At 33.1% G+C, this 19,572-nt stretch overlaps 3 protein-coding genes across 3 annotated transcripts; 1 reads left to right on the forward strand and 2 right to left on the reverse strand.

Moving 5' to 3' along the window:
• Positions 1-914: 914 nt before the first annotated feature.
• On the forward strand, positions 915-4,803 carry LOC126706161 (S-adenosyl-L-methionine:benzoic acid/salicylic acid carboxyl methyltransferase 3-like). The gene is made up of 4 exons (XM_050405472.1): positions 915-1,048; positions 1,123-1,527; positions 1,837-2,097; positions 4,308-4,803. The coding sequence occupies exons 1-4, from the start codon at positions 971-973 to the stop codon at positions 4,665-4,667; spliced, it is 1,104 nt and encodes a 367-aa protein (XP_050261429.1). The 5' UTR covers positions 915-970; the 3' UTR covers positions 4,668-4,803.
• A 7,194-nt stretch (positions 4,804-11,997) lies between these two features.
• Positions 11,998-13,455, reverse strand: LOC126704930 (probable xyloglucan endotransglucosylase/hydrolase protein 10). The gene is made up of 4 exons (XM_050403910.1): positions 13,272-13,455; positions 13,087-13,187; positions 12,798-12,994; positions 11,998-12,394 (listed from the first exon to the last, which is right to left on the reverse strand). The coding sequence occupies exons 1-4, from the start codon at positions 13,453-13,455 to the stop codon at positions 11,998-12,000; spliced, it is 879 nt and encodes a 292-aa protein (XP_050259867.1).
• A 2,720-nt stretch (positions 13,456-16,175) lies between these two features.
• On the reverse strand, positions 16,176-17,838 carry LOC126706891 (probable xyloglucan endotransglucosylase/hydrolase protein 10). Its single transcript, XM_050406466.1, has 4 exons — positions 17,629-17,838; positions 17,440-17,540; positions 17,162-17,355; positions 16,176-16,780 (listed from the first exon to the last, which is right to left on the reverse strand). The coding sequence occupies exons 1-4, from the start codon at positions 17,813-17,815 to the stop codon at positions 16,378-16,380; spliced, it is 885 nt and encodes a 294-aa protein (XP_050262423.1). The 5' UTR covers positions 17,816-17,838; the 3' UTR covers positions 16,176-16,377.
• Between the last annotated feature and the right edge of the window lie 1,734 nt (positions 17,839-19,572).

The following is a 19,572-nucleotide window of genomic DNA, read 5'->3' on the forward strand; positions in this document are numbered from 1 at the left end:
CAAAAATATTTATTATTTAATGGAATGACGGGGAAATAAAATAAAGATGAGGTAGCTCAATGCATTTTAAAAATTATGGGGAGAATATTTACGTGCACATGGTACACGTTATATATATGTGTAACACATTTTCCCATGTTATATTTAATTAATGACAAGATGCAAGAGTAGGCCACCATTCTTCTACGAATTTTCTACCCAAACGACCTCAAAAGTTGTACTAAGCCTCTGTTTGGATACTGCAAAGCGTTTCACCTCCTTCTTTTTTTTTTTTTTTTTTTTGCCGTGATTGTTGATTGAAAAGGTGTAAACAGTACATATCTCAACAACTTTTCAGTCACGAGACCTACAAATAAATCCTATGATATTATTTATATATTTAAAAATTATTTTATTACAGTATTTTTTAATTTTTAGTTTTTAATTGTATCTAAATGGACCTAAAGAAAAAAAATAAAGATACTCCAAAGAAAACTTATAAAGGGAAAAGTTGTGCCACTTCTGATCAGCATAATTTAAAATACTCCAAAGGAAAATTTTAGTACAGATACTTTTGTGCTGTGAGTGGCAAAAAATAAAGAAATAAATAAATAAAGAAATTCAAATCATTATCAATAAAGCAAAATATGGTTAGCAGATTCCCCCCTATTCTTAGGCTTATCTTTGACCATGATGTCTCTTCATCTTACGGGGGCATCCAGCTTGTGACAAATAAAAAAAACTAAAAAACTTGCACGTTTTTATTTCCCTTTATAATATATGGGGGCAGGTCGGTGTGTCATTGTTAGGTACAAGTTAGTAGAAAAAATGGTTTTGGAGCAGTACTATGTTTGTGTGGTCAGTGTAGAGAATGCTATATTATCCCTAGCCCTAGGCCTTTTCTTTTAGGATCTTGTTCCACAAATATACGTACATTCACGCGCACACACACAATTCAGAAAAAGAAGAAGAAGAAGGTCGAAGAAGAAGAATGGTGGAGATAGAGAAAGTCCTTCACATGAATGGTGGAGACGGAAACACAAGCTATGCAATCAACTCGCTACATCCAGTCAGTCCTCTTTCTCTCTCTCTCTCTCAACATCGTTTTCTCATATATATCAACCTCATTTCTTCTTTTTTTAGAGAACGGTGGCATCTATGGTCAAGCCTATACTCGAAGAGTGCATTGAGCGGCTTTACATAACCCTTCTCCCTGAGTGTTTGAAGATGGCAGATTTGGGATGCTCAACTGGATCCAACACCCTTTTAGTTGTATCAGATGTCCTCGAGATCATCGGAACCAAGTCCAAAATGTTGAACCTCCCACCACCATCGTTGCAAGCATTCCTAAACGATCTTCCTGGGAACGACTTCAACACTATTTTTAGGTCATTGCCGAGCTTCTATACGAAGTTGGAGAATGAGATGGGAAGCTCGTTTGGGCATTGTTTCATAACCACAGTGGCCGGGTCTTTCTATGGCAGGCTCTTCCCTAGCAATTCCTTGCACTTTGTTCATTCTTCTTATGCTCTTATGTGGATCTCCATGGTTAGTTATATTAGCTATAACTCCCTCTTTTTCTCTTTAGCTACTTATAACTTCTCCATTATTAGTGATACTTATTTATAAATTTCAGCTGCTTCAATTTTTATGATTCAGTTTAGTTACTAAACTACTTAACCAACGTTGTCTTTTAACATAATAGTATGACAGGACTTCTTATGAGAGATTCATAGGGTAGCATTTTTGGCTTTCAAGATTTGAGTCGTTTTTTGGTGCGTATAAAACCACGTAAAATAACTAATGTGTGTAATAAATACACTCTTTTATATGTATAACAATGAGAAATATACATAGGTACCAAAACAGTTGGTTTGCGAGACCCAGGAAGCCTTGAACAAGGGGAATATATGCATTGCAAAGACAAGCCCTCCTGCCGTGTTTGATGCATACTTAAAACACTTTGAAAAGGACTTCACAATGTTTCTCAAGTGTCGAGCAGAGGAGTTAGTCCCAGGTGGTCGTATGGTCCTCACAACTATGGGCAGCATTAAAAGCGATGATCCTCTGAGCATATGGGAAGTTGTTGGACTGAAACTCAATGACATGGTCTTGGAGGTAAGGAAGTGTCTAAACTCTAAATTCTTGCGAGAGATATGAGGTAAAAAAAATTATAATTAATGAGGAAAACACTAAAAGATATTACTGTAAAATGTTTATAAATTATTATGACAAACCACACCATATAAATAAATATTCTAGTACTTTTTTTTTCTCCTAATAAGAATAGGGGAGATTAGCTTTTTTAAGTTTAAAGTGGGTGAGTTTATTTAAACCTTAAACTTTTAAAATATTACAATTGCGCGTGCACTTTTGGCGCTAATGATGTCGGAAATCGTCAGTAAGTCACACAGTCTTCACATGCTTAAGACAACACCTGCACAACACAGAACAAGAAGACTTTAGGAGAATACCGGTGCGGTACTGGCCAAAGACCCTCCGAAGGTTAAGTTAGAAATCTTCTTACAACCTTAGAGTGCCAGAATTAGGGTTAATTATGCATACCTGAGTGCTTCTAGGGGTTTTATAGTAGTGTAGAACCGACTTTTCCCTTTCTTGGGGAAGAAGAATTTTTCCTTATAAAAAAGATCCTTATTAGAGCACACATTTTATGGGATTATTTCCATATAAAGATTTCATTGACTAGGGTTGATCGTGAAGTGCAAGATATTTCCTTCCGAAGTTTCTTGAGGACTACTTAAACCATGGGCATGCCACGTGGCCTTGCTACCGTCCACCCTGTATCCGTTGACTTTCTGATCTGTTCGTCATGTTGGGTCCGTCCTCTTGTGTACAAGCCCCCCGTCTTCTTCCCTTGTCTTTATCATGAGCCAAAAGTATTGTCACTCATGACTGGTTCAGTAGAATGAGTCAGTCTATATCTATTTTACCCTTTTCAGGTGCGATGGTCACTCTACAAATAACATTTACGAGATATAGGGGATAAACGCTGGAGTTCAAATCTTTAAGAGAGAGCTTCATATACATATATACTTAGATTATTCTAGAGTAGAATTTCTATCTTATATATAAAAATTAAAATTAAAAAAAAAAAAAAAACTTTATCATTTCTAAATGAAATAAACTTTATTGTTTCGTACAATTTTCTTTAAATTTTAAAGCTTTGGGTAAGTTTCCTTTAAGACTCAAAGTTTGAAATAAATTTCATTTAAATAATTTGATTTAATGTTTGATGTTTAATGCAATTAACTGAAAAAAATGAGGTAGAAGATTTGAATAAAATGTTTTTAGAAATTTTGAAGTTTAAATGAAGCATTTTGAAAGTTTATTTTTTAAGTAAAATACAGTAATACACCCAAAACTTTAAGTTTTGAAAAATAATTTATCCTAAAAATTAAGTAATGTTAAAAATATTATATAATTTGGCGCATAAATATGTTACAAATACAAATCGTCCTGCTAATTAAAATGCTAATTTTAAAATATATAAAGACTAATGTAATATTGTAGAGCACTTAAAATTCATCAATAAACATAAAGACCGAAGATAGAGACAATTATGAGCCAATTGTATTTGTAAGTTACGTCTATGAGCGACACTTGTTGACTTGTCTTTGACCGCCATTCGCTTATGCTGATCCAAGATGGGGTTGTTTTACTCCATTTGCGTAACATAAGTTTAGAGACAACTATTTATAAATAAAAAATTGGTGATGATGGTGAGCCGAAAAAAAAATTATTCTATATGCAACGTTACGTTACTCATTTTACTTATGAGTGAGTTATCTGATAGAGCAGAATTTTATTACACACTAATTATTTTACAGAGTTTTACTCAAATGCAAAAAAATAATGATTTTAGTTTTTTTTTTTTTTAGTAAAACAACAAGTTTAACCTTGTCTATAGTATATGTTGTCGTGAGATCCTGCTCTCCAGTACCATTTTATTTTATTTTTTTACAAGGAATTAGATGTAAGGCTCAGTTTCAAATAAATAAATAAATGTAAAGCTCAAGTCTGTCTTAAATGACTCACCCAACTCTAGGTTTTCGTTTGAGAGTTCATAAAAAAAATTGAATGAAATAAAATAAAATGTTTGTAAAGGAATAGAAAGAAGTGAAATAAAAAGTAGTTTGGTAAAACTAACATGTAAATCTCTCCTCAGCAACATAGGACAAGCCTACATACAAGAAATGGTTTTCGTTTTCTCTATACTAAGTATAATAATTCAAAGTTTTCAACATCTATTGGCATTTTTAATTATATAATAAGACAATGATACCCAATTACGTTTTAATTAATTTCAGGGTCTAATAGAATCAGAGAAATTGGACAACTTCAATTTGCCGTACTATGCACCTACTTCGGAGGAAGTAAAGAAGGTGATTGAGGTTGAAGGATCTTTCACTTTACATAAATTTGAAGTTTTCAAAATGGATTGGGACTCTTATATAAAGAAAGCAAACATTGGCCTCGATAGGCAAGGAAGGGCTGCGATGATAGCCACCGACATTAGGGCCGTGGGGGAACCAATTTTGTCAAGCCAGTTTGGTGAAGAGGCCATGGACGACTTGTTTCAAAGGTTCAAAGCTGTTGTACTTGATCATATGGAGGCAGAGAAATGTGAGTACATCAACTTGGTTATCTCCTTGACAAAAAAGGGTTGAATTATTATAAGGTTAACGTGAAAGTGGAGCACAAAATAATGTCAATTTATGTGGCAGTCATATGGACATTTCTGTCATTCAGTTTGTGTGAGTGTCTTATTACTGATATTAATTTCCAGTGAAACTCAATTATTTAGACTTTTTTGTGTGACATTTAGCCATATAAACTGTTGTTGGTAATTTAGGCTGCGTTTGATTTGGCGTAAAACCATTTCAGGAAATGATTTTACACCTCATCGTGTGTTTGGTTGCGCATGGAAAATAGAATTTTCTGGAAAATAATTTCATTTGACCGTAAATATTATGCCTTTGACCCGGAAATTGGTTTACATTTTTATTTTCATTTCAAACCATTTCCGGAGACGCGCAAAGAGAGAGAGAGAGAGAGAGAGAGAGAGAGAGAGCTAGATCGCGCCCCACCCCAGACACGTCGATGCTGCCACCAAGATCGCACCCCAGCACCAGCGCCGCCATCTAGATCGTCACCACCCAAAACCGATCTCATCGGTGCTAGCGTTACCAATCTCGTTCTCGTTCTCGACCCAAAGCTCATCGGCACCGCTGATCTCATCATCTCGATCTCATTGCACCAATGACCTCATCATCTCGATCTCGTCGCCTATGACTGATCTCATCGCCCATGATCCATGACCGATCTCTCCCTTTCCCTCAATTTTTGATCACTCTCTCTTCCTCCCTCTCTCAGTTTGACCGAATTGTGGAGTTCAACGTATGGTGTTGTTTTGATTTTTGTTTTTTTAAGTTTATATATTGAAATTTTCTATTATAAAATTTGTTTGGTAGCTGAGAAAATGGGTAAGAAAATGTGAGAAACTAATAGGAAAATAACATTTTCAGAATGCAACCAAACACATGAAAATATTTTCTAGAACAATTTTCATAATGCAGCCAAACACTTGAAAATATTTTCCTTTCCTGAAAATATTTTATACCTAAAAATATTTTATATTCGGAAAATATTTTACATTTAACCAAACTTAGCCTTAGTCATATCCCCTCCTCCTTCCACTTTAGCTTCTGTTAATTGTCTATGATCTGATGGCCACTATCCATGAGTTTTGTAGAGTTGATATTTCTCATGTATGTAGGCAGGGTAATAAACCAGCTTATTTGCTAGCAAAATATGCTTTAGATGTTACTGCTTGGGTTAAAGATTGATGTTAAAAATATTAACACTCATAAGATAGCTTATCATGAGTGCCCCAAATAATAACAGAGAGCCCAGTATGTCTGAAGGCCAAGAATTAATCTTACATTATAACATTACCGCCAAAGTATAGCGGCCAAATGTCACAATCATCAGTCAAATAACTCAAATTGTGTCTAATTGTCAAAACATGCTCATTTCAATTACACTAAGCCAGAGTTTTATTTACATAACCGTATACTCAGCAGGGAATCGCAGTCCCATATCTGACCAACTCAGTAATGCATATGGCCAGTGGAAATTTTGTAAATCTCAGACTAGTGTGTCAATTAAATATACAAGTAGCCAAGGCCAGGACAACTATTTAGAGAGTCTCTTTAGTGAGGCGATATGGGATCTTAAGGCTTGTTTGGTAATGGTGTTCTAGTAATATTGTTTAAGTGTTGCGAAAATATATGTGAGTGAAAAAGTGTTGTAAAAATACGTGTTGTGTTATTTAAACAATGAAAACTATTGTTAAAAAAAAAAATGCGTTTTTAAATCCCAAAATGTCATTTCACAACAGCAACTTGCCGTAGCTTCCCATTTTAAAACCCAAAATGCGCTTAAACAAATTTGGGGAAGCAGACTTACAATACAGTGCAAGTAAATTAACTCTTAAATATACAGGTTCATAAGGCATTCAAAAACTTAAGAAAAAAGTGGTAATAAATTAGATGGGAAAGATGGGGTACCTTGGCTTTTGGGAACAGGGGCAGTGATGGGGTTTCCATCAGGAATGGCTTTCTGGGGTAGAGAGGCTTTGTCTTTCCTGCAAACAAGAAGAGTGGACTCTGCACAATACATACACAAAATTTAGTGGTAGGAGGAATTTGTAACCCAATACTTGAATGTACTGGTCGTATACAAAAACCAACACACACAGACCAAATGGTGAGGTGGAGGGATTCTTGTGCTCGATCCAAGTGCAGAAGGTCTTTGCTTGTGTGGCCCATCTCACTCTAGACTAGAGCTGGTCAAGTAAGAAAGAGGGTTTTTCTCAGTTTCTCTCGGTGTATTTTTGTTTCAACATTATAATTACAGGTTCGTTTAGATACTGTTTATTTTGCTGAAAATTGAAAATAATAAAAAAAAATTACTGTTCATTAGTCTAAATGTACTGTTCATGTCCCATGAATAGTGCAAGAGGCGTTGGATTAAAAAAAAAATGCTGAAACACCAGACGCGTAAGTTTTCACCCGGATTCAAATGCAACTTACATGTTGTGGCGACTAACTTTTATCGCAAGTTTCAAAATGGTCTCAAAAACCTACGGGTATATACAGTGCTGGGTTGGGCTTTTTTGGGCTAGTTTGGGCCTAAATAGTTTTTTAATTGTTTTAATTTTTTTTTTTTGGGTTCCAATTTAAAGCCAACATTAAAATTACTTATTTTTACCCATTAATAATAATGAGTAACAACCTACAATTTAAAATTTGTTGTAAAAATATTATAAATATAGTATTCACTAAAGAGTTAAGAATTTAGAAGTTCGGAGGAAAAAAATCTTATTTTTCATGAGTATAAACTTTATTTATATATAAACATATGCATAGACAATCGTAGATAAAAGTTTTTTAATTTTATTTATTAGTGAAATGGAGCATTTTATATTACATATATTAAATTTAAAATAAAAATTAGATATAATACACATCATACCTACACTTGTAGGTGCAATTTCTACACCTCCACCGCAATTGGGGAGAAGTTATACCCTGCATCGGGAATATGCTTCTCCTCTCTTACAATTAGTGGGTCTCATCCCTTAGTAGGACCCACCAGCTATGAGAGAGAGAGAGAGAACATATACCTAGTGTAGGGTATATTTTTCCGTAGTTGGGAGTGCACTAACCACATTGTGGTTGGTTCTAGAACTATTCTAGTTAGTTAAGGTGTGATGGTGTGGTTAGAGTGGTGTGAAACTTATTTAGACTTTCGTGCAAGGTAGTCGATACCGTACCGGTATGTATACTGGTATTGAAACACCAACGTTTCGTACCGGTTTAAATACTAGCTGTATCAGCCATACCAACCAATTTCGGACAATATCGGCCGATACAACAAAAAAAAAAAAAAAAAACCTCTTTTTTTTGCTTTTTTTTTTTTTTTTTTTAGTTTTGTAATTTTTGAATTTTTGTAAGGGCAGAATAATAACTTATTTGCATTAATTTATTAGTATTATTTGTTTTCTTAGTATGCAATAAACATTAAGCTTTCTATTATATATATATATATATATTTTTATATATTTATATATTTATATATTTTTTTCTCTTTTAATTGATACTAAAGTCTAAACCGGTATAACCTCCGGTATGAGATTAACTCCCTTGCTTTTGTGTGACATTTAGCCATATAAACTTTTGTTGGTAATTAATAGTTACAACCTAGTTATCTATATTTTAGGAGTTGAGTTTTGATCGTAGTTTATTGGAAATTTTTAAATATTTAATGCAAGTATTGATTGGCCATGCTTTGTGTTTGTCAATAAATATCAACAGGTTGGTAACCCATGCAAGACTAACAAATTTGTTTTTGCCTTTAACAATTGAAGAAGAAAATCTTGAAATTGATATATGAAAATTCATTAGTGCGATGATTAGTGGTTGCACCTCCTAATTATGGGTAATTATTGAGTACTCCCGGAGTACCATAAATGCGTACTCCCCCCTCTCACATAATTGTGTGTTTCACTAATTAAATTTATGGTGAAACTTACAATTCATGTGAAAGGAGGGAATATGTATTTATGGTACTCTCGGAGTATTTAATAATTTTCCCCTAATTATTATTGCAAAATTTGATAATGCCTTCAATTAATTACAAAAGTGATCTTAAATTTAATTTTTTACCATATATAGTTGTGTAGTATGGTTGAATTTAAATTAGTGGGTGCACCTTCTACTTATTATTGTAAAATTTGATAATGCCTTCAATTATAAAAGTGATCTTGAATTTATTTTTTTACCATATATAGTTGTGTAGTATGGTTGAATTTAATTTAAAAAAAAAAAATTTTGGTTGCTTGTAGTGATTTTGCTATATAATTTAGTATGTAAGGACCCGATTTGAGTTCCTAGCCCAACACGTGAATAAACTTAGACCCAAGAAGCCCAAAACAATAAATTTGTAGAAGAATGAGTTGGAAAACTGGGCTTTAGTTGGGTCAAACAACAAGCTAGATAAGATTGATAACAAAAAGATAAAAATGGACAACTGTAAAATGAAGAAAGAACGTCCTCGGCGAAATCCGAGGACAATGGTTCTTGTATAATGCTCTTAGATAATGTTACAAGTTTGATTGTGGATTGCTACAGTCTCTCTTCTTTCAATTTTTCAATCTTTCAATCTTGTTTCCTCTTTCTTCTTTTATACTCCTCTTCCTTTTCATCTCCACCTTCCACCTGTATACTAGATGGTTAGGGCTGATACTTGTCCCATCAGCACTTCCCATAAGTCCTCATGTAGTAGCTGTAAGGCTGAAATACACTGTTTAGCTATCACTTTTACATTAATACGGCCAGAGGATAGCTGCAGTCCATTTAATGCGGAGGTAGCAGCTTTCTCCTCAGATATTTTGGGGCTTATCCGTATTTTATATCTCTGCAATGCTTGTCCGCCCTAACTGAATTTCAGGGATTGTCATCCTTGTTGTCAAACCATCTTCCAGGACCTCGGCCAAGTTCGGCCGAGGAAGTTTTCATCCTCGGCACACTCTCCGGAGCTATTATGACCAGACCCCACCTTTTATTTATTAGCGCAATCTCCTCTGGCGAAGACTTCTCCTCCTCGAGCAGATCCTCGTTCTCGGCTTGGGCCACAAGCCCAATGTATGGATAAATAATGAACTTCTAGGCCCAAGGGCCCTTACACAGTATATATATGATAATTTAGTCTCAACCCCCAAATAAAAATTTCTGGCTCCGCCCCAGCATGTGAGTATGGGTTATACTGCAACAACCTCTTATGGTGAATTTGCTTTTTGAGGTTTTGAATTTGGAGTGTTTTCACCTTGATATATGTTTCTATAAGGTTTTCACCTTCTGAACAAATATTTGTCTCTATCAGTGTGTTTGTGTTTTAATTATGCTCTAGACTATCTCATTGGTAATTAAACGATACTTTATTTGTGATTTGAATTGGATTCTAGTTAATTACCTTGGTTAATAATTGAATCCATTAATTCCTCAAAAAAAAGAAATTAATTGAATCCATTAGCTAAGAATTGGTAGTTTAGTCGCTGGGGGTCTAAATTTGCAATTTCAGGTGAGAACAACTTTTTTAAGAAAACTAGAACATGACTAAACTCACTTGTTGCAAACATAGAGAGTGATGTGCACTAAAATGTTAGTATTCAGCTTTGAAACTAAGTAAAAAAATAATCAAAATCACATATACAAGTCCCCCTTTGGTATTCAGCTTTGGACTGCAGTTTTTCAAAGTTCGACTTTTTAAAATTGCATTTTGTTTAAGTGCAACTTTTTTTCAACAACACATTTTTTTTAAAAACTGAAAAAAAAAAAAAAAAAAGTTATATACCAAATTGAGCAATTAATTAAGATAGCAATAACCTCGAAACAATAGGTCAAAATATATTGATACTGAAATAAGTTATTTTAATAAACAAACTAAAACGGTGATAACCAAAACAGAATTGACAACTTTGATCAAAACTATTATTTAATTCGGGATTTGACCTTTGGTGACATTACTTTTTAGAAGAAAATAGAACGTGACTAACATAAAGTTTACATATTGCTAACTTAGAGAGGCATTTGAACTAAAAGGTTGCTTTACAACCAATGATAGGAATACTTCAAGAAATAAGACGAAAGCAATAAGAATAACAGATTTTAATCTGAGTTTGTTTGGTAAAAAAAAAAAACCCTGCATTAGGGGTTTGCTACTTCAAAAACTGTAAATCAAGGGAAAAATATTTTGTTGTCAATGAAAAATATGCCCAATACAACGGAGAGGAGAACATTTTTGACCATTTACATACTAAACAAATCACTACAAATAAACTTTACACAAGAAAGGTTTTCTGCCTCTTTTCTTTTTTTTTCTTTTTTTTTTTTTTGTGTTTGGTACAATAAAAACAGTAAGTCAATAGAAAATGTTTTTTTTTTTTTTTTGGTAACGTTACCTACTCACGATTACTTATAAAAGATATACACAAAAAAAAAAAAAAAAAAAAAAAAACTTAAAAAACTTTCAATGATAACTTTTCTATCTCTCTCTCTCTAATTAAAACCAATTTTTTTTTTAATACAAAATAAAATTTCTATTCTAACTTAATCTAAGTGTATATGTGTGTAAAACTCCTTCCTGAAAACTTGAACCCCGGACTTTGTCCCTACAACCCACAAGCACTTATACTTGTGGAATGACCACCGCACTACGGGTGCGCGGTGGTTTTTAAAACCATTCGTTGATTACTACTAATTGACTCTTGACTTATCATTCACTTAATCCATATTTGAATTTTTTGTCAAACCAGTTGCTCACTGACTATAATTTTCAAGTATATTTTAAATTTGAGATTTATTTTCACATTTGAGGCTCAAAATAACCCAAAAATATAAAATATTTTTCTATTTAGGGTTTAGCTTTGGTAAATGAAATTTTTTTTTTTTTTTTTTTATATTTTTTATTCTCATGTAAGTACGTGGATTTATAACAAATATTAACGATTTTCCATACAAGTCAACTAAGAAAAAAAGGTTTTTTTTTTTTTTTTTTTTTTTTTTAACTCATTTTCAATGTCACAACTAAACACATAAATAGGAGTAGTTTTCCAAAATTAACATTTGTCATCGAAATAAATGGAGTCTTAATGAAAATTAAAGCAAATTAGCAAAAGACAATAAAAAGAGGATGAAAAATTGTCCCTTTTTTTTATTATTATCATCAAATAACAATAAATTTAAATACACAACAGATTTCACAATACTTTTCATAACTATTGAGATAGCAACTTGTGATTGGTGTACGATAATTATGTTAGTAAAATGGTCTCTTCAAAAAGGATGTTGCGGCTACCGATCACAATTTGTTACCTCAACAAATTATGAAAAAAGATGTAAAAATTTGTTGCATATGTATAGCACACTTGTTACTCTAGAGAGCAATGGTGCATTCCTTTGGAAGGGAAGGGAATCTTTTATGATCTGTACAGTAGTCATAATACATGTAGTACTTCCTAACCCATATGAGCATCTTTCTTTGCCAGGGATTTAGCTGACTGAATCTTGGATTGTTCCACCAATTAGGAGGGCTATTTGCCCTGCAAAAACCTGCATTTCCTCTCCAGAAACAAGCGTCGACCTTGTAGTTTCTGAAGGAAGCTATGAATGGGGCCTTTGACCAATCAATTTTGTCTTTGCCATCTCTTGTTGCCCAACCTTCACCATTCCAAATGCTGGCTACAAGGTTCATAGGCTTCCACTGAGGATATTGAACTCCCTTGTCTGCATGGTTTCTGTAAACTCTTATGGGGATCCCATCCACCATGAACCTACAAGGGGTAAAAAATTGTAAAAAAACCAATAATAATAATAATAACCTAAGGGGAAAAAATGGTCACTTGCAACGTGCTAGATATATTAGGCATATGAACAACAATCATACTTTCATAACTTCAGGGTTTTTCTTTTTTCCCTCTACAACTTAATTTAATTACTTGGTTTCCTAAACAAAAAAAAAAATTAATTACTTGGTTTGATGAAATAACTACACCTAATAAGAAATTTTAGCCAAAAAAAAAAAATTTCCATTTGTTAGTTTTTTGGTGAGGTTTAAGACTAAAAAATAAAATCTTTTTTTTTTGGAAGAAAAAAAAGATAAAAACCTTTTGACATAAGTTGATTAAGTATAAATGAAGTGCAATACTTGAGGTAATATTCGATAAAGTGGCATACATAATTAGGTATATATTCCACAAGATTGAATAAGTATGGAAGTCCTTTGTTGGATCAAACCACAAGTGAATCTTCTGTTCCCGATTTCCGCTTCCATCAGAAAAAATATTTGTTTGCAGACCATATGGCTTCCCGATTACATTGCCAAGGAATTCAAAATCTACTTCGTCACGATTATTACTATCGCCCGACTTCAGCTGCAATGCATTGCATTGCCAAAAAAAAAACCATTATTTATAAGCAATAATACAAGAAGAAAACAAGGGAGATGAAGAAAATATATGCTTACATAGAAGGCCACAACAGTGCCAGCAGAACGACCAGGTACTAGTTTGATTTGCATGTCGAATTGTCCAAATAAAAGCTTCACCTTCGAAGTGAAACCAGAACCTAGAAGAAACGCAAGAGTGAAATTAAGAGAAAAACATTGAAAGGATTTGCAAGTTCAATGTGTTTAATATATTTTTCAAGTACCTGAATCATGGTCAAGCGACAAGGTTCTAAATCGGCCATTGGGAGAAGTATAAACATGGTTAGGGGAATATTCTATAATGAAATCCTGGTTATAGTTCCCTGAAAAAAGAGTTGCTACTGAAATTTTAATCAAGTTTAAGGTAACAAGGGCAATAAAAATGATTTGTCTGTGACAATTCTTCATGGTGATTTTGATTTTTTAATATAAATTATGCTGAGACTGGTAAGAATATGGTGGGATAAGCTATATATATAGGTCATGCGTGGGAGGAGAGTGCAAATATGAATTTTAGAGTGGAAGGTCGAATTAAACTACCCCTAAGACACAGAATTGACTTAATTTTGTTAACCTAAATCATTGGATAAGCACAAACTTCATGTTGTAACGGCTACAAGAACATATCTTGAGTCAACCTTGAAAATTTTGGTAACTCTTCAAAGGAGATAAAAAATTTGGAGAACATCACTGCATGCAATTATGTTAGGACACTTCCTGCAATATGAATGGTGGACTTAATCACAAGAGTAGCACCTCAATTAAAACCACATCTCATCAACCCATAGAATTTAATGTCCAATAAATTTAAATATTCTTCATCTTAATTATATTTTTAGATACTTAAGGTTTGGGATCTGCTTATTTTGCTAAAATTGAAAACTCTTTGCTAAAAGTACTGTAGATAAAAGTAAAAGTTAGTTGAAATAATACAATAGAACTCATGAATAGTACAAAAAATGTAATGGGACATATGAATAGTAGCAAAAATAAGCTGGTTTTTTAATTTTTGCCAAACACACACTCAAATGAAAATTAAGATTTTTATTTATTAACTTTTAATCTTGGAATTTTTTTTTCTCCTTTCTAAAATATAACTTAGATACTTAGGTAAATGGCTTTAAACTCTTTTTTTTGGGCCTTATGGCCTTATATAGTTACCAACCCCAAATCAACCTTGCAATGTCTAACCTTAACCTCAAACACTATTGGGGATTGCCGGGAATCATTGAGAACTATTACGCCTTACTGAATCAACCCACACATTTTAAGTTGAATTTTCTAGATTGAGTGCTGCAATGGTTTTAAGGACCTTGGAGACAAATCAAAGCGAGTTTGGTTTTTGTATAAGTGGTTGTGTGTACTTGGAGTAAGTGGGAATTTATAAACTAATCCCATTTGCTTTTTCTATATTCATTGATGAACATGAACCTATTAAATTCTAATATGTATTATTGAGATTCTCTTTACAGATTCTCGTTGATGCTTATGGCCCCTAATCTCATATTACTTTCCTATAATAGATTTGTAAATTCCATGAAATAATCATTTAGTCTATAATATGTTATACAATGTGAAAGATTAAAGTGTGATGATGTAACTCAAAGAAGACATTTTATCAGAGTTTTGACAGCCTTTAGATTGAATATCGATCGATCAAACATTAGGTTTCGAAAACATTCGAGCGCATCTCAATTGATGAGAAGAGGATGTTTTTATCGCTATTTAATATAGTAGTTTCATCAATCAAAAAACGTGAACAGAAACCAAGTATTTTAACTAAAGTTAATTGGTTGCCTTGGTTTTCATACCTTACTTGCATAACATCTATAAAGCACATTATAAATTTGAATTCATGAGGATTAGAGAGACTACAGCCATGCACCTTACAAAGAAATATTCTAAACCTAGCTAATTTGTTCAATCCATGAGTTCAGAAAGACAACATTGATATCGAGGTTGCTCCCATATTGATGATCAAGATTGAAAACAGAGTCTATCAACCTAGTGCATCATTGAGGTGATCAAATCTTCAAAGAGGGTTCTTGGATTTGCTTAGAGGTTCTGGTTATAAGCACTGATGGTCCGTTTGTGAAGGATCCAAATACAAAGGGATCAGACCTTCTGAAAATGATGGGTCCCGTTAGTAAGTTCATTTACTAGTTGTAATGTCTAGGATAAGTGTCTTTAACTAGGTAGTAACTTCTATTAATTAATATAATTGATTTCCTTGTTTGTGGTGCATTGCCCAACGAGTGCTTTTTCTTTGGAGTTATTTTCTATTGGTTTTTCACTTTGTTACCAATTTTATGTATCATCGATTGTTTCTTCCTTTGCCTATTTGGTACTTGTGTGGTTGTGACTATTAAGCTTGTAATCACATAATTAGCATAATTTGTAAATAATTGATTACACACAGCGTAATCAATTGGGATTGGGGGTCAAAACTTGTACTTTCAAGGATTATATAATTAGTGATGTGGAGGTTGGGGTGTTGTGGTTAGATGTTGTGATATAATGGGTTGATGATTGTTTATTTTTCAATGACCCTACTCGTGGGAACAATTTGTGGATGTGACACAGGACATGAGATCTTGAATTATTATAATTGTGACAATGTGCATATTACTTGCTATCCATATAATTTGAGCATTCATTTTTGTATATATATTTATCGTTCTCTCTTTGTTTTTCCTTAGTTTTTACGTTGTGATTTATTGAATTTATTGTCTTATTGTTTCCTTAGATTATTTGGCTATTTTCCAGATAGAATGATTTACTATGCAATTTTGATTTTGAGACTAAATTTGTTTGCTTTGCAGATTTCTTATTTTGGGTTGAATATTGACATTTTGAATTGAAATTTTTAGAAACTCCATAAAAGGGGTGCAAAGAGAGTACTTTAAGGGTGCTGGTGAAGACAATTCATGGATTAGAAGTGAAAATTGTATAGTCTAACTCATGATAGGAGAAGTTTAGAGATCTCATCATTTGGTTTTGAAATATCCTTTAATTTGCAAGTTCTTAATCAAACCCGGTGAACAATTAGAGCTTCTAAGATCATATACCTCAAGCCACATCGATCTAAAAGGTTGCTTTACTTCTAAGGATAGAGATACTTTAACAAATTGAACTTAACTAAAAAACTTATTATATATATGATTATTAAGTTAATAAATGAAATAAAGTAAAAGAATAGAAAATCTCTCCACATGAAGTAAGCTCGAAGTATGTTCATCACGTAGCTAAGCGAAGCCAATCAGCCAAGAAAAAAGCCGTGTAGGAAAGGCTGCAAATAGAAGTATGCCTTTGCCTTGGCCTCATTTTTGGTCAATACTTAGGAAGAGAACACTCCTTGGGAAGTTTGTTTTGGAATCTCTGGTTATCTTGGCAATAATCATAAATCAAGTGGTACTTTCTGACCCATTTGAAATACCTTCTTTGCGTAGATGTCAAGCTACTATACCTTTCCTTGTTCCACCAATTGGTAGAACTATCTGCCCTACAAAATCTTGCATTTCCTTTCCAAACACAGGCATCAATCTTGTAGTTCCCAAATGAAGCTAAGAAGGGGCCCTTGGACCAATCAATTTTGTCGCGGCCACCATTTGTTGCCCAGCTGTCACCATTCCATAGGCTGACTTTGATGCTCATAGGTTGCCACCTAGGAAACCCAACTCCCTTGTCTGCATGGTTTCTGTACACTCTTATGGGAATCCAATCCACCATGAACCTACGAGGAACAAAAAAAAAAAGGTTCTTCAAAATTGATACAACTTTTTTTCCCTTTTGTAACAAATTGAAGACCATTAATTCTCAAGCTTGCAATAACAAAACTTAGAAGTTCATGTTGTGTTCACTTGTACTGTCCGGATGTTATTTACACCAACCTAAAATTTCCAAATACTTTTCACATATATGATAAAAATAGTATTTATTATCAATAAAACTAAATATATCTTCAATGATTAGTTTTCTACTAGTTTAAGTCTTTTAGAAAAATTAAAGTACTTCTGTATTGGTATTGCCATCAAATTTCAATAAGGAGATGAAGATAGCTCTAATATGAAAATACTGCAAAACCATGATTGTGAATCTTTGTAAACTGGCTTACACAATTTGGCGAAGGTTCCACAAGATCGAATACGTGTGGAAGTCCTTTGTTGGATCAAACCATAGATTAATCCTTTCTTCACGGTTGTCAAAGCCATCAGCAAAAACATTTGTTTGAAGGATATATGCTTTTCCATCCACATTGCCAAGGAACTCAAAATCTAGCTCGTCACGGTTAGGTTGATCAGATGTCAGCTGCAATACACAATGCCAAAGCATTCATGAAAAGCAATAATACAATAGAAGAACACGACATGTGAGAAGAAAAAGGTCACATACATAATAGGCCACGACAGTGCCAGCCGAATCACCTGGTACTAGTTTGATTTGCATGTCAATTTGTCCAAACAGAAACATCTGGTTCGAAGAAAAACCAGAACCTAGACAAAACTCAATAAACAAAAATGAGAAGCTAAAAAATTGAGAGGGAATTGCAAGTTCAACATGCACATGTATTTCTCAAGGTACCTGATTCTTGGTCAAGCTTCAAGCTTCTTGTTTGACCATCAGAAGAAGTGTTTACATGGCTAGGAGACCACATAACAAAGAAATCCTTATTGAAGTCCCCCGTAGAAACAACAGAAGCGACTGAGTTTTGAACCATTTCGAGCATAAGAAACCCAATAAGGGCGATAATTTTGTGGTTATTGTTCATGGTTTCTGAGTTTGTATCAAATTAGTGTCAAAAAAGAAGCTATATATAGGTATTGCATTTAGGGGAGGGGGTGAAATTGTGAATAGAACAAAGGAAAGTTTTTGTTTAAGCAAGAATATCTTTAGAGGGAAGCAAAGGAATGTTTGGCAGTTACATATTAAATAATTAGCTTCTCGTTAGTGTTCTCATTACAATGAGACTAACATTGTAAACATTGTTGATCAAGTTATTTTGGATGACAAAGAATATCTTAGTCAGCTTAATTTTGCTTTTCGAATTATAATTGTGCAAGTTTTCTTACTTCCTTCAAGTACCATGCAGAATATTGTTCTTCTCTTGTACTTACCATAATTCATATAAAATGCAGTTGAGGCACTAGCTTTAACCCTGCCCATCAACCAATTAAGTGTTTAATTCACACCAACTTTATTGTTTAGCTTTTAGTTTATTTTGTTTTTATACAATTTTTTAAAACATCACTTATCAAATTTAATACAAGTATATATTGTAATACTTTCCGCAAAAAGTAATCACTAAAAAGTTAAAATAAACTGATGCCAATGACACTAAAATACATAATCAAATTGTCTCAAAAATTTGCTCTCCATTAATGCTATGTTCACATGAGGAGATTTATAATTATAGATAGTGGTGTTAATTAAAGTTATAGCCCGTTTGGTAATGTTGTTCTAATAATATTATTTATATTTTTTAAAAATACGTGTAAATGAAAAAATGTGTAAAAACATTTATAATGTTGTTTAAAAACTGAAAAATATTGCTTAATCATAGTAACAGACAGGCCCTTAATTATTGTAAAAGCCATTATATCCCAAGCTTTGGACATACTCTTAGGCCTTATCAATAAGAGCCTTTTTACCTGTCGGGTTAGCAGAAAGTTTAGAAAAGTAATAAACTGAGTAGACTTTCGCTTTCTTTTATGCTTTTCTTTCAGGATAACTTGGTCATTCAAGCTTCCCTTTTGTAATCTTTCGATTGGAGGACTTTAAGTTTATTCCTTCCCTTCTTTTGTAGGGCTAGTTCCTAGTTATGAATTTGGTTACGTTCATTTCTGCCCCACCACAAACGTCGAAAAGCTCAAATAATTTAACACAAAAGTAAACTCGTGGTCCTTGCCCATGACTCTTGCAAACCGTGTCGTATATATTCTGTTGTTGTTCTTTATAATTTGGAAGCTCCAGCTGGGAAGTTATTTTCTTTGGCATTCAATAATGCATACAAATTTCAGAAAATAAATTAATTAATTAAATAATGCATAAAAATTTGGATTCTTTAGCTATAATAATAGGAAAAAGTTAACAAAATTCCTAAAAATATTAGTTTATGAAATATTTTTAAAAACTTCTTATGAAAAAAAAAAAAAAAAAAAACATCTTTTTATATTTTGTATTAAAGTAGTATCAAAATTTTGTTAAAATAATATATTAACAAATGTCATACGTGCATCCGTTAATAGAACTATAATGATATTGTTGAGTTCAAGCAAAACTGAAAGGCACTGTTTAGAATATACAGTGTCACAGTGTCAGTTCAACATTTGTAACCTACCAAACATTTCCAAATGCAAAAGCAAAAGTTGGGACAATTCTATCTTTTATTATCCGTGGTAATCAGGGAAACCATATATAAATTGAACCTGTTTTTTTTTTGTCCTGTGATAACAGAAAGCATTATGATATAGCATAGCAATCGTATTACCTAGCTAGGATTAACCCTTGTAATTATTATGATCATTA

This window comes from Quercus robur, chromosome 11 (genome assembly GCF_932294415.1).
Source record: "Quercus robur chromosome 11, dhQueRobu3.1, whole genome shotgun sequence".
In the NCBI taxonomy this organism is placed as follows: Eukaryota; Viridiplantae; Streptophyta; class Magnoliopsida; order Fagales; family Fagaceae; genus Quercus; species Quercus robur.